Genomic DNA, 26,258 nt, shown 5'->3' with positions numbered 1-26,258 from the left:
ATATCCCTATACCCTAATTGGAATCATCAGCCGGCCTCGACTTAAGCCTCATTTGGGGTGCACTTTGTGGATTTTCGTCCTGGTCGCATGGTTTCCTGGTTTTCCACTCTGGCAGAAGCAGAAGGTAAATTAGCTCTGGCCGGGGATTAGGCACATTTGACTGACAATTGATACCCTCGAGGTAGAGCTCTAATCAAATCTCTTTCCAATCGTTTGATTTTCCCTGCGAAAACCACCCAAATAACTAGGATGACTCAATTCGGTTGCAATTTTCGCACATAAAAATTGGTACGGATCTGATGGGATTAAATTTCCCGACCAGCGAAAAACTAATATCGGAAATTTGAGATTGCCAAAATGCGCACACATGTGAAAGGCTTAAGGGCCGTTTGGTGATAAATGTGCGATATAAAAGTTTTGGGGTTTCAGGCCTGGGATTTGTTCTGCGATTGCTTGGGAAAATATTTATAATTGCCACTAACGACATTTTTGGGTAGTTTGGGTAGGTTACTGACCATAGAGAAACTAAACAAAATGTAACCCATCAACTTCTGACTAAACATAAATTTTTGGGAAAGCTGTTTAAAAGGTTATACAAGGCATCAAATAAAATCAAAGCCACAAATAAACGTAATACCTTGAGACTCCTAACTCAAATGTATTTCAATCTATTTTTTGATTCCTAATATTCAATGTTTTTCCTAATGACTCTCGACAGTTATATTCTCTATCTGGATATCAGGGATTCAGGATTGTCAAAAGGACTTACCTTCCATGCCAGCTGAGGATCGTTGGGCTGGTGGCTGAGCTTCATGGGAAACGGTCCGTAGCGAGTGCCCCTCTGGAGCGGCGTCTTAGCGTAGACACCACCACAGTCACGGATGTCCAGATCACAGACGGGTTCGCGCCTCCGCACCCACTCCTGCAGGATGTGCTCCGCCTGGGCGCGGTCCTTGAAGAAGGCATCCATGCCGCCGGCGGCGGTGGCGGCGGAGGAGGTGGAGGATTCCACGGAGAGTGGTAACGTGGGTGGCGGTGGCTGTTGTCGCTGGTTCTGCTGCTGGAAATGATGGGGATGGTGAAGGAGCTCCTGATCCTGTATATCAAGATGATCCCGCCTCGGCGGAGATCCTTCCACGAGATCCTGCTGCGGCAAGCGATGGCGGGCGGCGAATGAATCCTCGATTTGTTCAGACAGTGGATTGAAGGCCTGACTCCTGGCACTCAGATCCAGGTGATGGAGGTGATGATGGTGGTGCGCTGCACTCGCACTTGGATCGAAGTCGTCGCCTCCGGAGCCTGTTAGCAATCGAAATGAATTGGAAATAGACAGCGATTAGAAATGACTTTTCCGACCGCTGGCAAGCACTCAAGGTACTAATCCTAATCAGTTATTGGCTGTCAAGTCACTCCCGAAATAAAATAGATAAAGCCAAAGACTCTTCACGTCGAGATGACAATCGTAGCCCGGTTCATTTAAAGGTATCTTCGGGGATTTTGCAATGCACGGCTTGGACAGCTTGGACCGTCTATCACTGCCCACTCTATGTGGCTCCTATCTTCCCGGCAAGACAGGTGCCTCTACCCTTCCCACAGACAGGGCGTATCAGTTACCTCGTCTGTTTTCGTGGCCTGCCTGAGCAGGCTGAGCAAATAAAATCTGGATAAATATCGACGGGAAATATTTAAACTATTTTGTTGACACAATAATTCCGACTTAAATTGCTTTGATGTGTTATTTATCTGCACTTTTAATTGATGTGGCTGGCCTGACTTCTGCCGATTGAATAGATAGAATGATTAGACTACTAGACCAGTTAAGGAGTCAACTTAGTGACAGTTGAGTCAGGGGTAATTTGATTTTAAGTGGGACACCGCCTTGACAGGTCACAGGTCAGGGGTTTAATTAATTTAAATGGGTTGTGATGGTATAGTCAGTGCATTTCCATAGTGTCATTGGAAAAAACATCACGCACTTCTTTAAGATACCGATAATCGGTGGGCTCGGAACATAAGTATACACGGACAAATTACCGGCGATTATTGATATTTGAGCAACTACTAGTTGTTGTTTGCTGTGTGGTTTCTTGTCTTGTCCATCCGCCTTGTTCGAACACTTGAAACTAAATCGTAATTTGAGCTGTTAGACAGAATATGACAGGGCTCCGAAGATAACGAGTACACGAATGGTAACAGTAACTGCAGAGTAACAGCAACATTACCCCGAAACAGATAAGTATCGGCCATATAAATAGACCGCAAAGCAATAGCCCGCAAACAATGGCCAAGCAAATAGCAAACTGCGTTTGGAGTTCTCGACCCGAAACAACCTGCTGCATTTCGCACATCCTTCGGCACACTCTGTTTGCACAGTATCCTGAAACTTCGATCTCGAACGCCGACGGTTTCACACCATTTAGCGAAATCTTTTTGAAGTGGCCTACACTTCACAGACCGCCCTCGCAGCCACTCATCTCGCGTTTATCCTCGGCTCTATTTGACAACCCAATTGTTCAATTGTTAATCACTCCGGTTTTCTTTAGTTTTCGCTTTTACCCAAGCGCAAGTGTTTTCCCAACGGGACCGGGACCTTCGGCTAATTTGTGTTTTAGGTAATCACATTTGGGACTGGTCTGCTGATAAAACTGCCCATAAACGCTTGATTGCTTGTGTGGGGGCTTGATAAGTGGGGATCGATTTTAATGGGTTTACTTAGGGCTTACTTAGGCTTTAGTTTGGTCATTAAAAGTTGCGACAAGTTTGGTGAGGCAACTATATTAAAAGATGTTTTTTCTGGCTCGAGATACAGAGCTCTAAAAAAATGTTCGACTAATTTAGAATGCACTTGCATTTCCTATTCAATTATTTTCAATGCATTTAGTGTTTAACTGAATAAATATTTAAGTATTAAAAGGCAATAGGTATTTTAAATGGGATAATACAATTCGACCAAATTTCATTTGAATTGCAACCTTTGCACAGCCTAAATAAAATCCGTACGGAATAAACAGTTTCGTTAACAAATCCAAATGTTTTAATTAGGGCCGACAATGGGAGATAACTCCCTGATTCACTTATTTTAAGCACTTAATTCGTCACAATTCTTGGCATTGGTGTTTTCGGGTTAAAAAACAATCGACCAACTAATAGGTGGATTTATTCAAACTGATTCACTTGGGTTCTGTTTAAGTTGAGGCCGTTGTAAACTGTTCCCAAAGCAACTGATTCAGTTCAGGGAACTCCGATTCCCCGTAAGTCACGGCGCAAGATACCGATTTTTGTTTATTAACACGTCGTGGAACCAACCTGATATGACATATCGATCGAACAGCATGATTCCGCTTTCAAACGTTACTTGTAATTATCACAATAAACAGATCGCTAGCAAATATTTTCATAACACGCGATGCGACATTTTCCGCGGGGCCAACACTGCGTATGCTCGATGTCGCTAAAGGCGAGTTCGATATTGTTTCGATTTCAAGGGATATTTATTTATTTGATGGGTGTCGTCTCTATCTGCCGGTTGTCTTCGCAAGACTGCTGCCAGCCAGCCAGGAAAAGAAGCGGCGATAGCGCAAAAAATATATATGTGAAGAACACAAACAGAATTGTGTGGCAGCGACGTCGACGTCGACGGCGACCGAGAGTGCAGACGGCGGCAGCGAAAAGCGAGTGTGATTTTCCGATTCCGATTGCCAGCACGCTCAGCAACGAACTGAAACTGAATTGTCTGGAGGCGATGAGGATTCTCGGATTGCCGGATTCGGATTCTCGGTTTGAATGGGAATTTTTCGGGCCGGCTGGCTGGTTGGCTACCCATTCGCCATGGTGGTTGTTTCCGCTCCTCTCTCCCAACCGAAAATCTCATCCCATCATCTCGCAGAGGATCGCCCTGATGTCCTGGCTATCTTTCGTAAAGCAAAAGCAAAAGGATAGGGGATGAAACTGGAGAGTACAAACTGTGTGGAGAGTGGGAGAAAAGAGAGAAAGGAAGAGTGCAGCATCTGTATCTTAACAGTGCGTTTATATATATATCTCCAGCCTGCGCTCACACACTCTCTCTTGGATTCTGGTCCTCTTTCTCTTTCTCGACGAGAACAGCTCTCTTTCTCGCCCCTTGAAATCTGTGTCAGTTCGCAGTCATTATTATTATCTGAAACTTGGTGATTCTGATTCGAATCCTCAGTGCCAGTGGCCACAGAAAGGATAACAGAGGGAGATGGCCATCAACGAGACAGGGACGGAGAGTGAGCGAGAGAGAAAGAAAGAGAGAGAGAGAGAGAGTGCGATGGCCTTATTTACCCCTCGATTTTTCCTATCAGAATGCGGCTATGTATCTTTGAGATACACAGACAGCCAGCTTGAGTTGAGGGAGGAGTCAGGATAATAGGGCGGGCACATCTTCGCATTCATTATGCACTCGGCTACATATAGACTGCGCTTTATATATCTGTGCATATCTATATAGCGAAATGGAGGCAGAAGCAGACTACGATGCAGCTGTAGATACAGAACCAGATACAGATACAGATACAGAGATGCTGTTGCTCTCTTCTTCTGGCTGCCGGTAGTGTCTCCGTCTCTGTTGCGCTCTTCTGTTTGTTTGTTTGCGGTTGGCCCAGAGCAGACAACACCCACCGCCCCCTCCTCTGCTTTCCCACCCCCTTCTGCACCCTCCCCCGATCAGACAAAGTGGCAAGTTGCGGTTGCCTTATCCTTAGCATCCATTTCGGTTTGGTTTTCGAGGGGGACTCGGCTTTTGGTTTGGGGATTGTGGCTTCGATAGCTCAGTATGCTTTTTCACAACCAGCACCCCCCTTGAATTTCCCACTCCCTCTGAAATTTTCCCCCAAATTCAACCTGCGTCTGTTCCAAAGCGTGCGCAATAAGCACACACATTAGGCTAATGGCTGTGTGTGGGTGTAGACTGCCCTGCCGCATCTGTGTGTGTGTTTGTGTGTGTTTATGGCTTCCTGCCAACTGTATAGGTGTGCATATAAGTGTGTGTATGTGTGTGTGTTGGCCGGACAGAGAAAACTCACGGCTATAATTGAAAGCGACGACGACTTTTAGCCTGCGGCAGAAAAGGCAAAGTGTGCCGGGCTGATTTCCTCGGCTTTCTCCACTTTTTCCCCCTCGCTTTTCCTTACGGTTGCTCTTTTTCCCTGCGCAAACAACAACAACAATCCAGGGTTTTTTTGGGGAAGATGGGGGTGACAAGTACATGGGCTTTTTGGTCTTTTGTTTGCAACTTAATTTTGTATCTGTCGTTAAACTTTTTTATGTTTTGGCGGAATTTTGTTGGGCCTTGGCTTAGACTTAGTGGGTGGGAAATTTGCTGATGTTTTGGATCAGATGACTGGCTATTACGTGGAGTTTTTAAAGCGAACTTAGGAGACTAGCTATTAGGTCCATTAAATCAGGGGATTATTAGTTTCATTTAAGACTATTTCTTATATTATCACGAACTAGGTAATCTAAGTATGTTTTTGCTCGGGCTTTGCGTCAGCACAGATATTCCGCACTCTAAGATAGTATCATCTACACATATATATATAAATCTTAGGAATATGGCATTTTTCCATTAGATAATGATAAAGTAAAGGAAATTATTGTGAGAAAATAAAGATTTTACATTTTCTTTATTCTTATCCAAGATGCATAAATTCTATTCATAATATAAATTGACAAAGAAACACAATTTATTTATCAATTTAACTCTTCTTGAGTGTTACAAGTGTTATAAAGTTATTATTAAATGCAACAATTTATCTTTTGTGAGCGAGCGTCAAAATCATGTGGCATTATCAGAACACTTTATAATTGTTATATATAAAGAACGTATCAAGTGTAATTATTATATTTTTAAACAAGACTAATATTTAGTGTTATAGCATTTTCTTATAATTGGCTTCTATATTCATATTTCGCAAACAAAATATGAAAGCATCATAGCAAGATACAACTAAAACGGTTGCATTCCGAGTGTTTCCTGTCAGGCCCAAAAAAGATAGCAGATTCCATTAGGATGGGGTCATAAATTCCCTCACTTGTTATTTATTTGCATGATCACTCGAGGGTCAGAAATATGGGCTTTCGAGTTTCGAACCGAAGAGGTGCTAAATACGGTGCCCATAAAGTACACAAATTTCTATCTATGTATATCCGTGTCTGTTTGCGTTTGTCTAACAGCAGGACTCAATTAGGAGTTCACAACATACGGGTGAAATATTGGTGGGATGTCATCGCCGGAAAAGGGGCGCTAAGGGTTGAAACGGAGGGTTCCCTGACTTTCAGCTCTGACTCCACTGCTAATAGCGTTAAATTAAAACAACATAATCGACAACGAGTCACCCCTTCCACGCCGCTGTCACATAATTTAACACACGCGAGGGCCCAAAAGATAGAAAAAGGATGTGTCTTTATTTGCATTTCGCTCTGGTTTCGTTTGCTCTTCGCTTTGTCGGCGGATTGTTCCGCATATGATAGCCCATAATTCATTAGCCAACACGCCTCGGAAAAAGTCAATAATTCCTCGAGGGGCGGAGGCCTGGAAATGCAAAACCAGGAATAATCAGGTCAGGTCACACAATCCACTGACAGTCAGTGAAAGGTGATAAAATTTCAATTAAAGGATTGCAGTGCATTGTGGCGGAAGAGAAGCAATACATTTATGGCTTTTGCCCCGCTAACGGATGAAATAAATTAAAGGAAGAGCACAAGAGGGTCTTGCTGAAAATTCCTTTATCTGAACTGAAGAAACATTTGAAAACTAATTATTATATGTGAACGAAAGTACGTTCGAGATGAACAAAATGCAAAAGATAAAAAGCACATACGCAAACTAAGAAGGCTTTGAATTGCAGCTGAAATTCAAATTTTAACGCGCCAAAACTGAAACGAAAAATGCTTTTCAGATCGACTGAATATCCCGAGGCTGGGACACTTCCTCTCTGGCAAAAAGGACTCCATGCGAGTTCCATTCAGAGTCAGTGACTCCGGTTTGTCTCTGTGGAAGTCCTGTCGACTGTAATTAACTCAGCTGGATGGCTGATCTTTGACTCCGACTGTCTGAGCCAGGACAAAGGACTTGCCCCGGCTTTTGTGAATGGCTTTTACAAGCTGGGTAGTGCAGGGAAGTAAAGTTCTTGAAGGAATCGGAATCAAAAGTCGTCTCGGTCCACATATCGCTACCATTGTTCGGGTTTCGAGTGGAGGACCGAGTGTGTAGGAATGCCCTTCTTTTGGCATAACACAACATTCGAGTGGTCCCGACTTGGATGTAGAACGTCTACGATTGCGGAAAGAATACTAGTTCCACTGCAGACAAATAATGAATTTAAGTTGTGAATTTCTTTTCTTTAAATAAATACAAGGTGCATTAGGTTGGTATTTAAATCAACATTTTCTCAGCATCAACATAGTAAGTATTTTTCATATAGATTAGGTAAAATATTTTACTGTTAATATTGAAGTAAGTGCCTAAAACAAGCTCCATTTGAGTAAATGCTCATAAATATCGAGCGAGAAATGCTATGACATTAGTTTACCCTCCACTGTGCGAATTTGTATATCAACCTCTGTTGATCTTGTAAGCCTGGTAACTTCAACTGTGTGCGTGTCTCATTGACAGGACAGGACTCACTGCGATTGCCGTAGCGATTCCCGTTCAGATGCCGATGCCGATGTCGATTCCGATTCTGATTGCTATGGCTATGGCTATTGCTATTGCGAGGACTGCTGTTCCATTGTTCTGCATTCGAGGCGGAGCGGAAGTCGCTCTTCTCTGCCGAAAAGGACCCCAAAGAAAAAGTGATGCAGGGCAAGTTTTCAAGTCAAAATGCGCGAGACAGACGCGCGGGGTCAGGACTATAATTATGGCAAGGTCAAACCGTTACGAGTGCCGTTGAAGATCGCGTCTGGGAGTGAGGCGGGAAGGGAGGCGGGAACCCAGAGATCGTAACTTAATACCAGCCAAAGCTGCAAACTCGAATCTGGAGCAGGATCCGAACCCATCCGTGCAACACGCGCCCTCAAATCGAGTTTACCCAAGTGCAATTTGCAGTGTGCAACGGAAATGGAAGAATAAGGAGCAGATACCCTCGATACCCTCTGCTTCCTGTCTTGGCACACTTTCCACTAAAATCACATCTGCCAGGCTCTTCGATTGCAGCAGGGTGGTTCAGGTTCAACCGGAGATCAGACACACTGGTGATCTGACCTCAAAAGATGCACAATTAATTGGAAAATGTCACTCACGTGTAACCCTTCTTATTTGCGGTTTTCTTTGGGATTTTCCAGTATTTTGCCGATTTTTTAATTAATTTTTTGCACTTCACTTTTAATTAGCGTGAGAATAAGATCGCTATTTCGGGGATAGTCTATTTATTTGGGACTCTGCTGATTCCTCTAATTCATCAAGCGAACTCGAAGGCTATCTTTTTCCATTTTACCGACGCTACGCAATCTCGCACGCTGCGGACCAGCAAGAGATTGTCATAAACTAAGCCCGAAGCTGGCCGTTCGACAATTAATTGCCTTTCTCGGAAGTTGGCGCTAAGCAAGCGCATTCGGAGAACTTTTGAGAGAAACGGGGCAGTAAGAGCGAGCTGTTCAGTGCCCGTTAAAAATAGAAAAAGACCGACAAGTGAATCTGAATCCGAGGAGAGACCTCCAAAAAGCAGCACCAGCACAACCTTATCGATAAAGGCACTTCGTGTGCGAGGATTGTACCCAACCAATCGCGCCGAGCACTTGATCGAAAGTATAATACACTCGCTCTTGTAGTTAGTATCTGTGAAGGGGCCCACATTGTAGGCACGATCGACATGTGTACTATGCACCCCGCGACTGATATCTGCAGCCTATTTACTATCTATTCTATGACTTGAAAACAATTTATGGAGCAGGGAAAACAGCGAAATATAATGTACACTGCGAGAAGGGACCTGTTACTCATGCTTAGTTGTTAGCCAACTCGGATACATGAATGAATGGTGGGAAATCGGCGCGATAGGGCCTATCTTTATAACTGTCTATCAAAGCCACTATAAAGTTGATTACTAGTTTACAATAATGGCATAAATATGATCTAAGCCTAATTGAACTTTGACGGAACGTACTATAAATAATTCTGTTTGAAAGCGAAACATCAGGGTACAACAATGTAATATTTATATATTTTATATTCGTAACATGCAGCATTACTAGAATTAGGTACATCTGTTTAGGTATTGAAAGCATATTGTTGCTAAATATTTTGTTTTTTTATTTATTTAATCCCCTGCACCCTTTCTTAACGGATAATACGAACTTCAAGTATTCCCCTTGTTTAGCAAACCATATTTATGAAGTGCAGTATCTGTACCTCCCGCATATCGGAACTATCCCCACTGACCACTAGCCTTTTTGTTCCACAACATAAACAAAGTTATAGGAGAAGGTTTACGTTGATAAACAATAGACCAGTGACAAGACACTGACAGTTACGCCGATAAATCCAAGCCCACTCAAACAGCGAGCTATGGGGTATCCATATTCCCATACGCCCTCCAGTGCGTTTCCATTTAATTCGTCATCTAAATAAATATCTTGTGGCATAGTCCAGACTCTTAGTATCTGCAACAGAAACCTTGACGTAATGTCGTAAACAAAAGACAATGCTGGGACTGGGTCGTTTTGATAAACTGGACATTCAGAAAAGTATATTTGCTTTAGAAATAGAAAGAGGCCTCGTATATATTTACAATAATGTTTTTGAGTGAGATGGATTTTCTTAAAGATATAATACCGTTAAAATACATATTAATCTAAGCAGCTTAGATACATTTTATCCACATATGTACCAAGTTACGCCTCACTGGAACCCCTTGTCTTCGACCATATAACGTATACGCCGGGTCTGTCCACGGCTATCATCGGCTGTTTCTATCTAGACAACAAGGTTGGCCTGCGTGCAATCGAGGCGACAAGAAAACACTTTTGCTTTCGGACAGTAAAACGTCGAACTTGGTGGAGTCCGAAACCGAATCGAAACGAAACGAATCGAATCGTTGGAAATTGAAACGAGCAAATAAATGTCAAAAGTGTGTATTCGGCAATAAATTGTCGAAATTGGAAGAATAATTCGGGTGTTGTAAATCCATAAAAATATCAGGTGCGATGCATGCGCCATATCCCCCGCCCGCTAACCCGCCTAATGGCCCACTCGCGATGATATTTTCCGTTCTTCTGCGATGAAGCAACGCAATCCAAAAAATATAGAAGCGTTAAAGGAGAGCTGAGAACGCACAAGTGCACAATAAAACCGTAGTGATACGTGCGCTCTGATAGATGATATCATCAGGAAACACGAACATACATAGGTTCTCTTTCTCAGTGGAGCGATTTCCATGTGTGCTTAACCCAAATTTCCCCGGTAGCTCCAAGTCCATTATCTGGGTTAAATTTAAATTGCAATGCATAAAGTACATGATAATAATCGGGATAGTTACTTTTCAAATTGTGCCCATTATAAAAAAAGATATCTAAAAATAGATAATAAATACATTATGCGATGTCCTAATGCAAATACGTTGCTAACTGTTGTAGAAACATATCAAACAATTTTTTGGATTTTTGTTCTTAAGCTTTAATAGTCAAATGTATTCTTTGTCTATTAACATATTAATTTGGTCAGCCAAGGCTAAAGCTTTAAAAACCCAGCAGAAAATGGGTTAACCCACTTTTGGCAGAGAGACTACGGCACCTAGCTCTATGGAAGAGATGAAAACAAAAGTCAAGTAGCGCTGGGGAACTTCATAAATTACTGCTTTATGGGAGTATCCAATAGCACCGACCATAAAGCGTGTCCCACTGATAACCCAGTACTCCACCGCCAGCCGCATAATCTTGATCCCAATGCTTATCTGGCGTTTATCTCTGCACGAGCGAAACAGAAACAAACTTTCGGGCGAAGGAACTTGTCTACTGCGAATTGTATCTAGCACCGGCGATCTGACCAAGTTACAGCCGAATTTAAGACGCCCAATTCGAGTCTCCTCCCATTATCTGCCCACGAGCCGTAAATTCTCCGTGGGCGACACTTTTATTTTGATGTATTTATGACGCGCTAATGTGTTGAGAAAGAGCCACGGCACAAGTGATTGGTGTTTGAGTCTTCCATTATCAGGCGACACCGAATGCTATGTTTTATGATCCTATATATAGCCGTTTCTTGCCTAATTGAATGATATGATAGCAGGTTTTAGAAAATATTTTAATAGCTCTTAATACAATCGATTCCACAGGTCGTAAAAGTGCTGATACTCGGCGCCGATAAGGATTTTACCATCGACCTGAGTCGGCACAACTCACTGAGTAGCCGATCGTGATGGAAAGCGGTCCGGTGATGATGGACGTGATAGTGGTATGATGATGGTCACGATTGCCCGAAACTTTTGGCTATCGATTATAGATTATCGGTGTGTTGGTGCTTTTTGGGGAAACTCGTGACAGGTGACTTGTAAACATTTGGTGGGGAGGGGAAAGTGCCTATTTCGAGGGTAAGCTAATCATATAAAGTTTCCGTATGCTCTGCAGAATAAGTGTAATATCCAAACCAAATTTTAAAAATTTTGATATACTTCTTCCGAATTCCGATATTGCCGTCAAGTTGTTCAATCTTACTCAGACCGAAGGGCTCAGCAGCAATTCCGAGAAGATTTGTACATATACAAGTATCTTCAACCTTGTCTAAGAAATGTATAAGTTTTGATAAATAAAACTTTAAAATATAACAGACGTGTTGAATTCTCAGCAATCGGATAGATGACGCCTGCTTTGGAAATAAGCTAAATCAGAAGCTTTGTATGCCTCCAGAAATCAATCAGCGATTTGAATCACTTCTCTATTAATAAAACGGGAACCTTGCGATTTAGAAAACGTCATTAGGAAATCCGGCACACATTGAACGACAATTGGCTAATCAAAAGCGTTCCAGGAAAGGTCAACGAAAGATCGGATTCACTTTAAATCGTTACATCAGCTTCTACTAAGAAATGTGTGCCCAATCTGCTCAGGCCCCCAAACCATCGTAATTTTCAGGCCTAACAGCGTCCCCTTTCAATGTCAAATGATAATTGTCAAAAAACTGAACATTAGCCGCCTGGCCTTAGAGCCAATTCCTGTCTGCGTTTCCGTTTCTAACAATCTGTTTACCCAGATTTCTGGAGGAAGCGGATAAGAGCCACGAGCTATACAAAATCTAACTACATTGAAACAGATGTCTTGGATATAATCTCAGATTATTTGAGGGCAAGAATGGAAACACGAGTCAAAAATGTCAGAAACTTTTGATTTCAATTCTTATTCTGTGACGGAATTCCGACTTCATAAAGAATAAACCTCTGGGGACTGCCTTAAATCCAGTTCGTAATTCTGTTTTTATGTTCCCCAAAGGGTTGATAAAAAAGTTTCTGAGTCTTACAAATGACTCAACAGCAACATAAATTTAAATTATTTGATATCTCTATTCTTTAAGGAGTAATAACAGAAATAACTGAGCTTGTGTTATCACAAAATATAAAAACGTGTCGGAACTAATCCTATTCATAATTACTATACGACACTTTGCATGGAATTCTTCATGATACTTCATGAAATTATGTAGATATTATGGTTCCTAATGGGTCTCCGTGGGGTAATTTTTGTGAGGCTGTTTAAATTTTAATGGGAAAAAACAATTACTCATGTGCTACAATGGTTTCATATCCATTTCAGTTTTAACCAAGTCGCATTTACGTTAATAATCATATATTATCTGACGCATAACATTTTATATAATTTGCTTAATGTGGAGTAAATGAAGAAGTTAGACCTACAGCCCGTCAGTTGGATCATCTGTGATGGCATTTGAAGAATCCTTTAATCTGAAGTACTTACTCACCCTGATTAAATTTCCTGGCAATCGCTTTCGATCGCATGATAATCTCCAGCAGTGACGTCATTAAACTAGACTTGGCCAATATCCATAGTCCAGAGAAATCAAAGACTGGCGGGAAATCCTTTAGCAATGCAGGGCCACTTGGGCCAATGACATTGACATACTCAGCTCTTTTTGTCTACCTCGCCTATCTCTATCTCACTCTTTAAGCCAAGAAGTCGAAACAATTAGAAATCACTTTTGCAAATCAAGAACACAAGTTTTTCCGGAGTGGACAACCGACACAACTGCATTTGCATAGGAATCTCGAGGGGTGGTGTTTGGAAGTTTGTGGCTAGGCTAGCAAAAATCTAGCCGATGTCTGTATTTTTTCGTCCTGCTTTTCCTGTTGCACACGCGTCTCGCAAAAAAGTCAGAGTTGGTAGTGGAAAAGCATCGAGAAAACCCCAATAAAACCGACGGAAAAAGAACGATGTTGTTGTTCTTGTTGTTGTTGTTGTTGTTGTTAATGAAAAAACAGTTTAAGGCACACACAGTTGGGAAATGCGAAATGCAAAATGCAAAATGCGAAATGGAACTGGAGCTGGAACCGGTGGAGCTTGGAGAGCAAAAACCACCTGAACACACCTGCCCCACAAAGCTCCTCGAAAGCGACTGACGACGGAACTCGAGGCAGAAAACGGAGAACAGAAGCGGAAAACTGAAAACGGAAAATAAGCTGAGCGGAGCAGAGAACGCCGACTATTTCGTCTATGCGCTATAGTTTCATTTTCCACTCCACCCAGCTTTTCCACCCCTCCTCCCATTTCCTATTTTCCATACCAAAAAGCAAAAAGCAGAAAAAAACTGAACGACCCGCCAAGGCAAGGAAAAAAGGAGACTGACTATCGCGGCAGCAATTATGAAGGAACGGGTGGAGCTCCCGAAACTTCGTCGCACCACCAACCAACCACACAGGCACGTGCTCACCGCGCCGCCAGTGGTGATTTCAGGTGTTTCTGGGGCTTCTGGCGTTTCAGGTGCTTGGGTGGTGCGGTTCTCAGTGTGTGTGTGTGAGTGGTGGGCAGCCAAAGGACACTAACGACTGGGCACGAAAAACGCAACGTAATTCATGCAAATGAAGTCACGCAAGATTCCCCACTCCGCCGAAGAGAGACACAAGGCACCCCAGGCCTCCAAATGAGTCCTCGACGATTGCCCATCCAATGGGCTTCCAGCTGGTCGAGAGGAGTGGGGGCTGGGTGGCGCCTTCATTGGCTGCGAATTGATTTAGATATAAAATGACCTTTTTAACTTTTGAAGGTAATACTGCCCAATTGATCTGAGTTAAAAATCTGCTGAATTATAAAGTCCACTGACAACAATAGAATCGGTAAATAATGTTTTTTGTGAGATTTGAAAAGGTTTAAACCGCAGCTATATAAACTCTTGTCTGGAAATTTCTAAGTTCCTTGAGTCAGCCTTTCGTTTTAAGATATCTTCATCCTTTGAATTACTTTTACTCGGTGATTTCCGAAAATGGTTTATCCTGCGCAAGCCAACTATTGGGAATTCTCTGTGAAAGCCTCGGCCAACCCGCTATCTTGGCCATCTATCTATATGGCTGTTATTAAAGCCCAACAGGCCGTGCACATGCCAAGTGGGATTCAGGCCTAAGTCCTTTAGTTAGCCTTTTTAGCTGCTACAGGACCCTCTGTTACTCTGCCCCTTTTCTCATCCACTGAGGAAATTTATGCAACACCCACTGGAGCTCCCGTCGAAAAAGTCCGCCCTGTGGCCAATAGGCAGGCAAAAGGCACCGCAGAGGGGGCAGGGTCGAGTGTGCTGTCACAGAGGGGGTGGTGGGTGGTGGCTGTGGGGGGTTGGGCTGGTTGTGGGTGGGAGGTGTAGATTTGTCGCCTGCTCAGTCCGCGTGTCAGTCGTTTGTCATATGGGACCGACAATGTCCGACGTCTGACGTCGTCGTCTGGAACTCAGTTCAAGTACATGCAATCAATATTTCGCTTGCATTAATTATTCATGCTAGGAGGGAACCACCCCCCTTGATTGCCCCCCTCGGCAGCGGCCCTCTCCCAGACTGGATAATAATATTTCTGGCTTTTGCTGCGTTCCAATTCCAGCGCATTGCTGGCATTTTTTCTTTATTGCCAAGCGAGAGGGAAGCAGGCCCCAACGAAAGAGAGGGTGCTACTCGGGAAGAAAGAGAGAGCAGGCAACCAAGAGGCAGAAGAAGAGGGGGCAGAGTGAGAGGCAAATAGGCAGATCGGGTGGGTGGCAAAGCCATAATAAAAGTAAGTCAGCCGAGGGAAAAACATTTGTTTTTGTTCCATCTCGTAAATATATGCGAAGATTGCTCGCCAAAGTCCGAATCTTTAACGGTTGTTGCTGCTGTTCAGTTTGGGTCAGATTTATGGAACGTATAATTGGCCCAAACGGATCTTGGCATCCAAATGCGCTGCGCCTTATTAATAATCGCAATTTTCATGGCTGTTTATCTAAGTCTTTGTACGTCATTTGGGGCGCCAATTGTTGGTCTTTTCCGGGGGAGGTGGGAAGGGTTTGCTGAGGAAAACAGGTCCGTTGTGCTATTTTTACGCTGAACTTGATCTTGGCAAACAAATATAAACTTACAAAGTACATGCCCACTGGACGGCAGAACTTTGTTGGGATGCCAGCCAATTATTCCAATGTCGCCCACTTGTGGGGCGGAAAATGCCTCAAAGAAGGCGTCATATCATCTGACTCCATAAAGTCCATAATAGGCCACGGCACGAGGAAATTAAATCATCCACCGGATGAGTATATATCACCAGACATTAGCGTTGTTTTGATAGAGGGAAGCCCCCCACTCGCAGAGAACTTCTGGTTCCCATTGATAGTAAAATACGTACTTAAGTCATGTACGTAATACAATTGTTATCGAGTTGTAGTTGTAAGTTGGAACTATTATGTAATTGTAAATACGGCTTGTGCGTAATAAACAATGAATTACACATCTATGATTTGTTTTGTGAGATAAACGTTTTTTAACGTATACAAATTCGTAGCTTATCGAAAATAGTACGCAGCTGTAGTAAATGTAAATGAATGAATTAAGTAAATACATGAATTAAGTGCAGTATTTTATACTATTAAAGATTTTTTTATAACTATTAGAAATTACTATCAAAAATTGTCCGTTATTTTTAATTTCCCCGAGCAGGCTTACAATAAACTAAGTGAAGCATTTTCATTATCCCAGTGAAGAGTTTTTCATTAATTTCTTGACCAGGACGAGGAGAAATGTATGTGAGTGGCCAGTGGCGAAACGAAATAATTTCAGCGCACTTTTAATTATCAGAAAATTACAAACACACAAACGGGTGCATACAAAAACACAAACGTTTATTTCGTATATAGTGGGAGATGCAGTTTTCAGTATGAGGTAATCGGGCAGCAGACTTTTACACCCACCCACCCACTCACACACTAGCACACAGTAGCACACACACACTCCCACACACGCGCACTAATACAGCCAAACGCTTGTTTCTGACTGGCGGGCATTGAATGGAGTTGTTGGTGTTGTTGTCGCCATTTCGCTGTCGTCTCCCTTATCTCTCTGTCATTATCTCTCTCTCTGCTTGGGGAAAGGTATGAGGGGGTGGTGAAGGAGCGGGATGGGAAACCAGAGAGCGACTGTCATTCGTCTGTCATCGCTCGCTTTCGACTGAGCGGCGAAAACTTTGGCGTCGCATCGACATCGACGCGGCAGCTGCAGCACTCTCTCTCGCTCCCATCCCCATTCTTGCTGCTGCGTTTGCGCTCTAATTTGGGGTGGAGCTTTGTAAAATAGAGAGTCAGAGCGAGAGTGACGCCGCGTTAGCTTGTTGCGCTCTCTCGTTGCTGCTGGCATTTGATTAATGAAGTGTGTTAAGAGGTTACCAGCCAAGGACAAAGGCTCTCCAAGAGGTCCTTGACTGTGGCAGCAACATATGCTCGTACGTACATAAAGATATCTCCCAACGAAACAGACAATTGGGGGCGTGGTCTCTGCCGAAGCTGCTGCCGTGTCGCTGTTGCTGCTGCTGCGGTTGTTGCTGCTGTTGCTGCTTTTGCTGCTTTTGCTGCTGCGGCTGTTATCATATCTCTCTGTCGCTGCTCATTTGGCGCTCTCTATCTCATGAGGTATGGCCATCCCGCTCGCTCAACTGTTGCTGTTGCTGTTGCTCTTTCGCTTTGGCCCACGTTGCGTATACGTAATGTGCGCCGAAATGTGTCGCCACACTGTCGTTGGTCCATTGATGTGCGCTGATAGCGACAGTGAGCAGAAGCAGCGGCGCAGCAGCAGCAGCAGCAGCAGCAGCAGCAGCAACAATTTTACACAAAATGGCGATTACAGGTATATATGTAACAGCGAACATCCACACAGACACAGAGCTAAACACCTTTTCAAAACACCCCCACCCGTACCTCCTCTTTATCATTCGTTGGCGATATCTCCAGCTCGGCAGCGCAACTTTCTTGTGACTGTAGAAATAAACAAAAGTCGAACAAAATACTGAGCAAACAAAAGCCCTGCCGCAAAAAGAGGCAACTCCTTGTTGTTGCTGCTCTTGTTGCTACTGCTGCTGTTGTTGCTGCTGCTGTTGATGTTGCTGCTGTGTTTATTGCCTTCAGCTGCCGTGGCAGCCGCGGCACTGGCACTGAGTTTTATGTCTTCATTAACTGAAAAAGTTATGAGCCATGGCTGCGGGGTTGCCCAAAGGAGGAAAAAGGGAAGGAAAGTGGGGGCCAAAATCAGCGAAAGGCAAAGGCAAACGAAGGACAGACCTGACCACAGCATCCATCTGTAAAAGCCGTAATTGGACTTGGACCGATGGTTGACAACATTCCCTTTCCAGTTACTTGTGGTACTAAAGACATTTTTGTGATCTGCGTCATGGTAATGAGTGTAAGTCATGTGCAGATTCTACGTGAGATTCAGCAGAGACAGATTCTGCAGTGCGACAGTGGTTGAAAACTGCTACATATAATAAATAAGTTACAAATACGGCACTTTTTGAAGAATCCTTACTATTAAACGTGAACTACTCCGAGTCACGAAAACATTTTAGTCCCGCCTTCTAAATACATATGTATGAGTTTGATTTACTCCACTGTAGACCGCTGATAACTCATTTCACGTGTCTAGATAGAATTACAAAACGCGTAACACCGAGCTCAACTTACCGCCTCCAAATCGTTCGGTTGACTTTCTGAGATATTGGTTTGTTTTTTATTTTACTACTCGGTACTCGTAAAAGTCAGTCACAGTAGCCGTCGTTGTTGTTGCTGTTGGTGTTGTAGTGGGCCCTGTGTTTTTGCTGCTGGTCAAGTCATCAGAAATCAGAAAAGCGTCGTGGTTGTCGTCGCTGTCCAATATTGTATGGTTGATTCCACACAGGTCTCACCAGTTAACTTCGCTCCACTGATGCGCTTTTTTTCAATTTGTCACGTACGCTGGGCTTTTTCGATTTTCATCTCATTACGTTCGGGAGACAGAGGGTGCAAGCGAGACAGTCGAGGTCTTTGGACCTTCTGAGAGCGGCAGAACGACCCACTTAATTAGTATTTATGAAATTCATAGAAAATGCCAGCTTGTTAGGGCTGCTCCTGTTAATCTGAGTCCTTTACTTTCGCTCGCATGTGCTTAACCAGTCAAATTATGCATTAAATGGCCATTACTTTGGGCTTACGAAAACAAACTTTGTGGGTTAAGACCCATGGTATGGTGACCTGTTAGAGACTTGACTTTTAGTTGGCCTAGGGTTTGAGTTATGGTTGATGGGAATGTGAGATTTGAAATTGCTTGAGTGAAGAAAAGCAACACCTGATGTATGAAAATCTGGGGGCATTTAATGCTTTAAAAGATTTTAAATAACCTATTTATTCCGTAGCCTAAAGAGCTTAAGTGTACAATACCTATCTATATATTAGGTAAACGTAGTTCTCTTTGGCTTCATCGGGTACTCAAAAATACCAGCTATACTATCTTCCGATCTTTGACTGTCATTGGACCAACGACTTATATGACAGTTTTACGAAAATCGGTGGATAGCTAAATTATGACGTTGGTTCCTGTGCAAAAGCCAAACTTCAAGTTGGGAAACGTGAGCGTGGCACATTTATCATTACCTTTGACCCCCCCACCCCACCCATCCAAATGGCAAAAGCAATAATAACTTTATGTATTTGACCTAACCAAAAGCAACAGCAAAAAAACAAAGGCGACCAAAGGCACAACATCAAGTCGAGTCCTCGAGTGGCTTCTATGATAGAAAATTGTGTCACGACAGGAAGCGAGATAAGAGCGTAATTTTCTTTCAACGTGCACGGGCCCAAAAGCTTTTCTTGGCCGCCTTTTCCCTTTTTTGGTATGTGTGTGTATATTCAGGCCAGGACTTTTGGCCCGGATGTGAGCTATCGTGGTTACCGTTAGTCATTTTCAGTGATTGTTCAACGTCGGACGTTTCAACGTTGTCGTCGTCGTCGTCGTCGTCGTCGGTTGACTTTTAATGATTGTCACGCTCCCGCTTTCTAACTAACCCCTGGAGGCCTCTATGTATCCCTCTCTAGCCGCTGACCACAACAGACAGGTGGAAGCAACCCACCTGAGGAAAATCGGGAGGGGTGCGGAAACGGGGTGGGCAGTGGGGAGGGGTAGAGTGAGCCCAAGACTAATTTGCATTTATATTCATAATCTTAGGCATTGCGTCATGAAATATTGCATGTCCCGAACTTGTGACACTTTAATTGCCCATTTGGTGCTAAGCCTACACTGGCCGATATTTCGGCCCTTACATTACATCCAAATGTCCTGAAAACCTTCATGATTCACGGGAACATGGGAACTGTAATGATTCTAAAGAACCTTTTTTTATGTATATATTGTAATGTGCATCTGTAATCTTTACTCAGGGATAAAAATTGTTCTGACCATTGTTTTTGGGTTTTATTTCTTTAGCCAACTTTTAATACAGCAATTTATAGACTGAGTTCTTTCGGTGCATCTGGAAGTAGACTCATTCTTGGGCTTAGGCACCCACCTACTCGCCCAGATCAATGCCACGTGCACCTCCCAACCCTCGGAACCTGCTATATTCCCTTCTCGTTGCTGCTCCAATATATTCTCGTAAATCGTTGTCTATATGGGTTGTCTGTTTCGCTGACTACGTGACTTTTCGCATTTTTGCGCACTCTGCCTGCGACGTGCAGATCGATTTTCAGACGCGATCCAAAAGATCCATGCGGGTGCATAAGGAAAGATACAAATACAGATACAGATACAGCTACAAATACAGGGAATCGGACTGATCTGAATGGCAGGGCAGACAAACCACAATTTGAGATGTTAAGTTGTTTGTTTGTTGTGGGCACTTCGGCATCGGCTCTGTTTGGATTGCTGATAAATGTCTAAAAATACGCAAGGCAGCCACAACATGAAAGATACAATGTGTGCCGAGTTGGAAGGGTTCCACGGAGTCTGCTCTTCGTCTGCCTTTATCTCGTTCGGAATTTTCTGAATTTTATCGACAACATAAAGCAATTCAATTGCAACATAAATCAGAGACCACAACATGTGTTGAGCACTCGATGATAGCGGCCTGAAGTATTTATATTCAAAGTAATATATCTGCGGCCGCCATTTTCCCCGCAGTATCCCCATCCACTTGCCGGGTTCTACCGGGTTCTACCGGGTTTTTAATCCCCAGCCCCCATTTGGCGGCCATAGCCAAGCGTAAAGAGATGTAAAGACATGCTCGAGAGTGCCACTCAATGTGGCAAGCCATGGAAAATGGGAAATGGGGCTGGATTTTCTGGCAGCAACAGGACAAAATGTGAACCGAGCGTAAACTGCCATTTTGCCATTTCAAGCATGAAGAATGGGGAAAAAAATAACGTGAGAAAGGTATATGAAAATAAAAGTACAAATGAAAATTCTCGAAAAGAAATCACAACTTTATTGTACGCATTTTTATTATGGGGGTGGCTACCGTTTTGAGTGGTCTTCTCCCCACTGATAAAGGTTGGCTGACTCTCTCTCCGTCTCCTCGTAAACTGGCTTAATTAAAATGTATTAGTTCTGCCTGCCTTAATTCTTAAAAACAATATTTTCACAAACAATCGAGTAAAGCCAAAATGGAAATTTCGCTACATTGTAGGCGGCAAAAGCGGTTCTCTGAAGTTGAAAATCTGGTAAGGTAATTAGAGGAAATGGTGGGTTCAAAACCAGAACCAGTTATGCACAATTATCAAACTCAGTTCCTTTCCTTTGAGTTCTCAAGTGCCCTGAAATTAACGACCAACATGAATTTCGTTGTGAAAGACCAACCACACATCCGATTATTCTTCCTCCTTCAAGAAGTTACAACTATGTCCAATTGCCTCCAAGCCAATCAAAGTTCTTCGTCCTTTTTCCGCTGTGGAACCCTTGAAGTCCGTGGTAAACATGCTTGCTATGATTGCGGCTAGGGGAAATCCAGGACCCGAAAATCAAGAGTCAAGCGTCCAGAAAGGATAACAACCAATTGCCACATGTCTGAGGACTTATCAGGAAATCAGGAGGATTCATTTAAATAACGGAGAAGCCAACATCCGGAGCTGAACAAATTATAACTCAATTTATACGCTTGTTTGCCCAGCCAAACTCGAGCTCAAGTCCCCAAGAAGTAACGATGGAGATGGCTGTGTCCTGCCATCCTCACAAAGGTCCAACTGGCAGGACACGAAAAGAAAACTCATTTTTGTGCTGCGCAAACAGTTCTCGTTCCGGACATTCGTCCCTTTGATTCCCCCATCTTGACTGACTGCCTCCCCACACATTAGGACTTCCTTTCCTTCCGATTTCGTGTCCTGGCTGCGATTGTGCGCATTATCCGCAGGGGCGACTGGGGGTTTTGGGGGTGCTTCGCAGGACCTGGGTTGTTCCTTCGCTGTTGCAAAAAAAAAGTATGATTTATGTTGTTTTAAATCCAAGTCCAGGCGGGAACAATCATCCTGAGAAGCCCTTTTTACAAACTATTTCCCAGGACCAGAGAGGTTTAAGATGTGAGGTCGTGAGCTAGCCGTGAGATTTCTTAATTTTTATTATTACACCATATTAATATATATAAAAAATAATTTTATTGTCAGCCCTTTTTGTTACTATCATAAGGCCTTTTCAACACCGAATCATATGATGTAGCATATGTTTACTGATCTCCGCCTAATGATCTCCACATACATAATCACCCATGCAAATCGCTCAAAATCTCAATTGCGTTTCCCATTCGTGAGTCACGCCCGCATCTCAGAGTGTGGCATATCTCTCCTGGACTTTTGTCCTCCGACTTCTGTCCTGCGGCGTGCATGTGTGCATGTGTGTGGTTTCCACAGATTACACACAAAGGCAGCGAGTGTGTGTGAACGGGCCCCGCCCACCACATGCAACCGCCCCTAACGAGAATCCAAGAACGGAACTGAACAGCCCGAACAGAACTGAGCTGGGCTGAGCTGAGCTGGCCCAACTGCGAGACCATTTAATTTGCTGTGGAGGTAATGTGGCATATGCCAGCGGTTCGGAGGAGCCGCCTCAGATTGAGTGCTAAACAGGCCGAGCACCACCCAACCGCTCAACTAAAACCACGCAGCCAGTGAACCACACTACCACCCAACCACTTGCAGCCCAAATTGCTGGCCAGGCGGCTGCACAGCGGAAAAATAAAGCATCCACTAATGGAATGAACCAATTTCCATTGCTACTTATTTATTTAGTGATATATATCTTAGATATTCCATACATTATATAAGTTTATGGGCTCATCATAAGCTTAGGATATGTATTAACGCATTTTTAGATCGTAATAATCGGAATCTTTTATGGAATTCTTGATATCTAGCGGCTCAACTATTTAGTAGGGGTTTCTTTGAGTGCCAAGGTAAAGCCCATGAGCGTGAGCTCGAAATTGACCCGCAGCCGTTGGCCATGCATCTGGAATTTATTACGCCCTGGCATTTGCATATTTATGAATAATGGAGGATAACCAGTGTGGCCAAGAGCATGTCCAGAAATTAAGACTAACCGGTGGGTGGAGAGGGGTGGAGATGGCAGGGGAGGGGAGGAAGTGAGGGAAAACGACCCCCGACCTCGCCGGCCTTTCGACTTTTCCATTTCTATAACCTTTGCATGCCAACTGAGATCCGTGGAGTGTGCGAAACTGATACACCGAAAAACGCACACATCTGCACTGGAAACAATACCATTACACACTGGCCCTGGTCCTTGTGTTGGTATGTGTGTGCACACTCCAAGACATTGGTCACGAAAAGCGGAAATGCTGATAAGGAACTTCAATGTTTTTTTATTTCGCTGCCGTGTTTAATGTCTTTTTGTCGTGCTTAGTGTCTTTAGTGTGTGCTCTACTGCCAAGCACCCTTGTGTTTCTCTGTGTTTCTCTGTGTGCGTTGCCCCGCCATTCAATCTATATACTATATAATACTTAGTAGCGATTTAGTCGCCCCGAGGAGCTGGGGCGGATCGCTCGGTGGTGGTCGAGCAGTCATAAGTCAAGTGGTTGGCCCTGGGAAAATGGGAATTTCATGTAAATCATTCCATTTAGCGGGAGTGGGCTCAGAACGATGAAATTGGGCGGGGACCAACATCGCTAGATGTAATTCATATTTGTAATTGCCAAAAATTAGGCTCGATTTAAAAAAGATCTTTTTGAATGAGTATTGCTGCAAAATGGATTTCACACTTTCAATTCACTTTCGATCTCAGAAAAAGTAAAAAAAAAAGCGAATTAATAGTTAACAGACCAATTTTTATTCCAGAAACACGAAGCTAATTTGAATTGCCATCGTAAAAGTCACATAAAGTAGAGCGTAATTCACAATTCACCCATTATAGTTTCGTTTTTGACGATTTTAGTTGTTCGTAAACAAAAATCCCGACTTCAAGTGGCAGTTTGTGGTCGTCTGGCTCTCAGACAATGCCAACCACTTATCGAATTTCACACTCGATTTGTTCTAGCCGACGGATGATGAGTTTCCCAAGAGCTCGAAATGAAGACTTGGCGCAGCTTCCTTTGAAGAGGAAAGCGATAAAATCGATGAACTCTGTGACAAGCGCATAGTTGGAAAGAAATAAATTGAAATTTATGCGCTCATAACAATTAGGAAGAAGTCAAGTGTCGCGGAGAAAGGCCAAACTCTCACTTTAGATGAAAACTTATCTGTGGCGTTGGATAGACAATTTGTTTTCCAACGGCGTAGGTTATCTATGATAGGCTCATATTTGCCCCAATGTTCGAACAGCCCATGCACGTGACTTGCGTACTCACTCACCTGCCTGGGAACTCCCCCCGGATATCATCTTAATTGGATTTAAAGCCTAGGCCTGCGCCCAATCCCTTTGTGTTTGTGGAAGGGCAACCTGCAACGACACTTAACCGCGGGCATATTTAATTTAATTTCTACGTATTTAACCCGAAACCAAGCCAAACCGGTGAGCAGCTGATATTTATAGTCGGTGGCATACATACCCTGTTAAGGGTTATAATTATTTTAGCTGATATTATAGTTACTAGAGAGAGACAAGTACGAAAAAAGGTGAGCAACGTGCAGAACACAATGAGCAATGAGCAACGTAACTTTAGTTTTCTTATTGTATTAAGCGGATTTGAAAGTATAAAGCAACCTTAATACTTGTAAGATCGACTTACTTCAAATAGCAAATGAGTGATTTATTCATATCTCTGTAATAGACAGCAGAGTGCCCTTTGCTAGAGTATAGCTTACCCAACCAAACCAATCCCAACCGATTCCGGGACATGGCCGGGGACAGAGGTCAGGGGTCAGAACAAAGAGGGATTGCAGGTTGCACAAGGCTGAAACGCGCTACGCTTTAAAAATTTATGCAATTATGAGCCGCAAATATTATTATGTAAACATACAAATACAAGCTGGCTGGGGTGTTCGGCAAATGAGCAATGTCCCGCCCCCGTACTGTTCATGTTGTTTCGGCAACATATTGATAGACAATAATTTGTCTTAATGAAATTTTCCCTTTATTTATGAGATGGCCGAAACGTGTAGGAAATCTTTCACAACCCGAGGCGACGGCGTTGCTAGGAAAACAACAATCTGCTGCCGGAGATTTTGAGGACCAGCCTTGGGGCAATTAGTGAGGGTTGGGCTCTGGGTGGTTTAACTTTCACCGGCTTTGCTATTGTTGCCCTTCAGGTTGCTGTCTTCAGTGGCCTGTGCATAATTTATGGCTCCGGCCACCCACTTTGAAATCTGTCTGGTTCTGGGCGATGGATGAAGCCCTATTTCAATTATCAACAAACTTTTCGAGCAAAGAACTGAAATCTGCGATGTAATTGCTTTTGGTTTCTCACCTTTTGTCGCCGAAACGGGAACCGCAAAAGCCAAACGTCCGAGCGAGTTTTCCTCACTGAGAATACGAAAAAACTGTGGAAACCCTGTTAATGGGGCTTCCCCGCTGCGTGTGGATAGGTTTTTCACTTGGCAAAAGGGAGTGGGAGTGGGAGGGGGAGGGGGAGGTGCTCAAAAGATTTTCCAATATCAATTGAAATTAAATTGAATTTTAAATTGGCCAGCGTGGCCAGAAGACATTGCCGAGGAGTACGAAGGAAACCCCTGGAAAATGTCGGGATAATGGGCGTGTGTGGGCTGATATGGGCGTGGCCCGAAGTTGGCCACACTTGTTTGTGACAGCCCAAGAGGGCAATAAAGCGAATGAGAAATGTTAATGGAGTGAGAGTGGAAAGGTGGAAAAGTTTCATGTCAGACTAGTGTAGTAAAACTGGGGGATGGGGAATGCACAAAACGACTCTGCTGCCCAGTAGAAAACAATTTCTTCTTTTATTTCTTTGGGGGAAATCTAATGAAAATCTGTTTTTTGGTGGTGATAGCTAGTAAGTGATCTAGTGAAGTTAGGGCAATGTTCTATATAAACGATGTATTCCTGAAGATTAGCTTTATTTCCTTATGATTTCTTTTTCATTTTACATATTTTTAATAGCAGGAATCCCACCAACCGCCTTACTTCTCCCTACCAACCATTCCTGCAATCCTGCAATCCTGCTATCCCAACTCGTAGACTTGACAGCGAAACGCCTCCCGACCGCCTTTAGTTAGTTGCGCTCTGAACAAAAGTGAAAGTAGGCATCGCTAGGGGAACTTGCATCCCAACAGGAGTACACAACGTATCCTATATCCCAGATCGCATATTCCGCATATTCCGCATATCCCATTTAACGAGCACTCCGCATCTCATTCCCTTGCTTTTGTTGGCTCGCCATTGTGG

The 26,258-nt window shown here is 43.4% G+C and overlaps 1 protein-coding gene across 3 annotated transcripts in view; it reads right to left on the bottom strand.

Moving 5' to 3' along the window:
- Nucleotides 1–17,019, bottom strand: part of LOC122612721 (transcription factor hamlet) — a 32,965-nt gene extending 15,946 nt beyond the window's left edge. The window contains exons 1-2 of one of the 3 annotated variants that reach the window (XM_043786507.1): nt 16,914–17,019; nt 770–1,299 (exon numbers count right to left, since the gene is read on the bottom strand). In XM_043786507.1, coding sequence (XP_043642442.1) covers nt 770–970 — 201 coding nt within the window. In that variant the 5' untranslated portion in view covers nt 971–1,299; nt 16,914–17,019. Of the gene's footprint in view, nt 1–769; nt 1,300–3,306; nt 3,656–12,928; nt 13,427–16,913 lie in introns of those variants that run through there. The other 2 variants (XM_043786505.1, XM_043786506.1) reach the window with 2 other exon arrangements.
- Nucleotides 17,020–26,258: the final 9,239 nt, after the last annotated feature.

Source organism: Drosophila teissieri, chromosome 2R (genome assembly GCF_016746235.2).
Source record: "Drosophila teissieri strain GT53w chromosome 2R, Prin_Dtei_1.1, whole genome shotgun sequence".
Lineage (NCBI taxonomy): Eukaryota > Metazoa > Arthropoda > Insecta > Diptera > Drosophilidae > Drosophila > Drosophila teissieri.
This window is presented reverse-complemented; position numbering and strand designations above follow the sequence as displayed.